A 2,476-nucleotide genomic window follows, 5' to 3' on the forward strand; every position below is an offset into this window, starting at 1 on the left:
AAAAAAAAAATGCATAAATCTTTTAGAAAGAAACCAGCAATCCCTTTGGGGTGGAGTCAGAGGCCAGAGGCCGGGTGGTGGGGGCCACCCCTGTACCTTCGGCACAAACACCAGGCAGAGGGTGATGGTGCTGCAGAAGATGATGACCAGGGCCACGATGCAGAACTGCACGTTGGGCTGGTCCCGGGTGAGGAAGGAGACGGCGGCCCCAATGATACACATGATGCCCACGTTGTAGACGCTCATCCCGATGTACTTGCTGTCGTTGAGTGCAGGGATGCTGACGTTGCGGGTCTCCCAAGCTAAGAAACAACCGAACAACTGAAACGGTGAACAGAAAGGGGAGACGGTTGTTACCAAGGGGCAGCCCATGCTCGCTGCTCTGAGAAGCTGCCAAATGGAGGGTTCCCCAGGAGGTGGGGGGCTTTGCCATCAGCTAGGTTTTCTGGATGTCACCATCTGTCACATTTATATCTGTGGCCCTGAGTTGAGTCCCACTGAGGAAATGCAGACTGGGGGTGTGAGAGCTGTCTGGTTCTCCTTCACCTCCACAGCAGGTTCATGCACTGACCCACCGGAGGCCATGGTGGCAAGGAACTTCAGATATGATCTCAGCCTCCTCCCCTTACTGTCTAGAGAACACTGAGGCCCAGGGAGGAGAAAAAGGCCTGCCCAAGACCACACAGCAAAAGTGGACTGTGTCTCTAGAAGTTCAGTCCAGGCTTTTTTTTTTTTTCATATTAAACCAGGCAGATCCCTTGTGTCTGGGACTTCTATTATCCCCCAATGCACACAGCCACCCAGAATAGAGACTACATTTCCCAGCTGCCCTGGAAGCTAAGTGTGGCCTATGGCTAGGTTCTGGACAATGCTGCATAAGTGGAAGTGGTGTCTACAAGGTCTGGGAAGTGTCTTTAAGGGGAAGAGGTATTGCTTTTCCTCCTTCCTGACAGCTGGGGTGCCGTGTGATGGGTAGAGCTTCAGCAGCCATCTTAGACCATGATGTGGAAGCTGTGTGATGACCATGTAGTGCCCACCAGATGCCAGGAGCCAAGATCCCAGGCCCTTCCCCTCCCCTCAAGACCTAGACTGTTTACCTCTGAACTAGGTTTACTGGAGAAGGAGGTGGCCTGTTTATCAAACCATTACTATTTTGGGTTTTCTCTCACTTGCAACTGTACTCCTAACTTTTACATCTCCCAACAGAAACGGACAGGGTAGAGGCCAAAGTTGAGATTTTAGCCTTGCTGTGTGGTTTAGTGAGAGGGCAGGCTGCGGGGGAGTGCAGGTGGGCACAGGGCAGAACGGTGGTGTTGGTGGAAAGGAGGAAGAGCCAGGATGGCCGACTGGTGTCTGGGCTTTGTGTTGGTGCAGCCCCTCCCTGAGGCCTTCTTACAAAGGCCCCTCTTTCCTCTGGCCTCAGTCCTGCAGCTTGGGACATCTGACAGCTGCATGAACCATGTGCATCACACTGAGGACCGACATGTGGAAGTTTGAATTAGTTTGGCAGCACTCTGCCATGTGGTAGGAGCAGGGTTGGACACAAGGCCATAGGATCTGGAATCTGTTCTGGTGTCCACTGGCTGTGTGACTTTGGGCAAGTCACTTCACCTCTTGGGACCTCAGTTTCATTGTCTGTGAAATGGGAATAATAATAAAACCTATCTCACAGGGTTTCTGTCCAGATGAAGTGAGAGGACAGATGGGAAAGCACTTTGTAAACAGAAATATCCTGTACGAAAGTAATTTCAAAGCCATTTTGTAATTGATATTCTTTTATATAACCATAGTTGTTTTCCTCTGCATCTTTCACCCTTTTCTCTAAATGTGTTATCGTGCGGGCTGATTTATTCTTTTTTAAAAATTCTTTTTAAAATGTGGACCAGATACTGAGTGAGGGAAAGAAACTGTTGAAAGCCTGCTTTTTGCAGGTTTCTTTGCATGTGACAATCCCACAGTGGCCATGTCATCTAACAGAGGAAGAAGTGGAGGCTTGGCCAGGTGAAGTGACCTGCTGGGTCACCCATGGCCGTGAGTGTCTGGCCTGGATGGATGCCCAAGACTCTGCCTCTGACAGGGACTGAGCATGTTCTCCTCTTTGCCATGCTGCCAATGGGCCACCAAACCAGTGTGACAGTCTCCACCAGTCATAAAACGTGGCCAAGTCTGGGGATCTGGTGATTGGCTGCAAATCTCTGAAGAATGTCAGGGGGAAACAGAGTAACTTGTGCTTAGGCCTTCAAGGAGTAGAAAGAGGGTTCACAGGCGCAAGTGAACTGAGGCAGATTTTAGCTAATGAAGAACTTTCTAGAGAATCAACCCATCTGTAGTGGGTTGAATGATGGCCCTAAAAGACATGAACACATCCTAATCCCTGGAAATTGAATGTGACCTTGTTTGGAAAAGGGGTCTTTACAGAAATAATTAAGGATCTTGAGATAAGATCATCCTGGATTATCCAGATGGAACCTAAATT

The 2,476-nt window shown here is 49.4% G+C and overlaps 1 protein-coding gene across 1 annotated transcript in view; it reads right to left on the reverse strand.

Annotated features, from left to right (window-relative positions):
• Window positions 1-96: 96 nt before the first annotated feature.
• The window catches only part of LOC103584127 (gamma-aminobutyric acid type B receptor subunit 2-like), a gene marked incomplete at its 3' end in the record, with an annotated part of 4,659 nt that continues 2,279 nt past the window's right edge, over window positions 97-2,476 (reverse strand). The window contains exon 2 of the mRNA XM_008565240.1: window positions 97-321. Coding sequence (XP_008563462.1) covers window positions 97-321 — 225 coding nt within the window. The remainder of the gene's footprint in view (window positions 322-2,476) is intronic.

The sequence above is a fragment of the Galeopterus variegatus genome, unplaced genomic scaffold, assembly GCF_000696425.1.
Source record: "Galeopterus variegatus unplaced genomic scaffold, G_variegatus-3.0.2 Scaffold44931, whole genome shotgun sequence".
Taxonomy (NCBI): domain Eukaryota; kingdom Metazoa; phylum Chordata; class Mammalia; order Dermoptera; family Cynocephalidae; genus Galeopterus; species Galeopterus variegatus.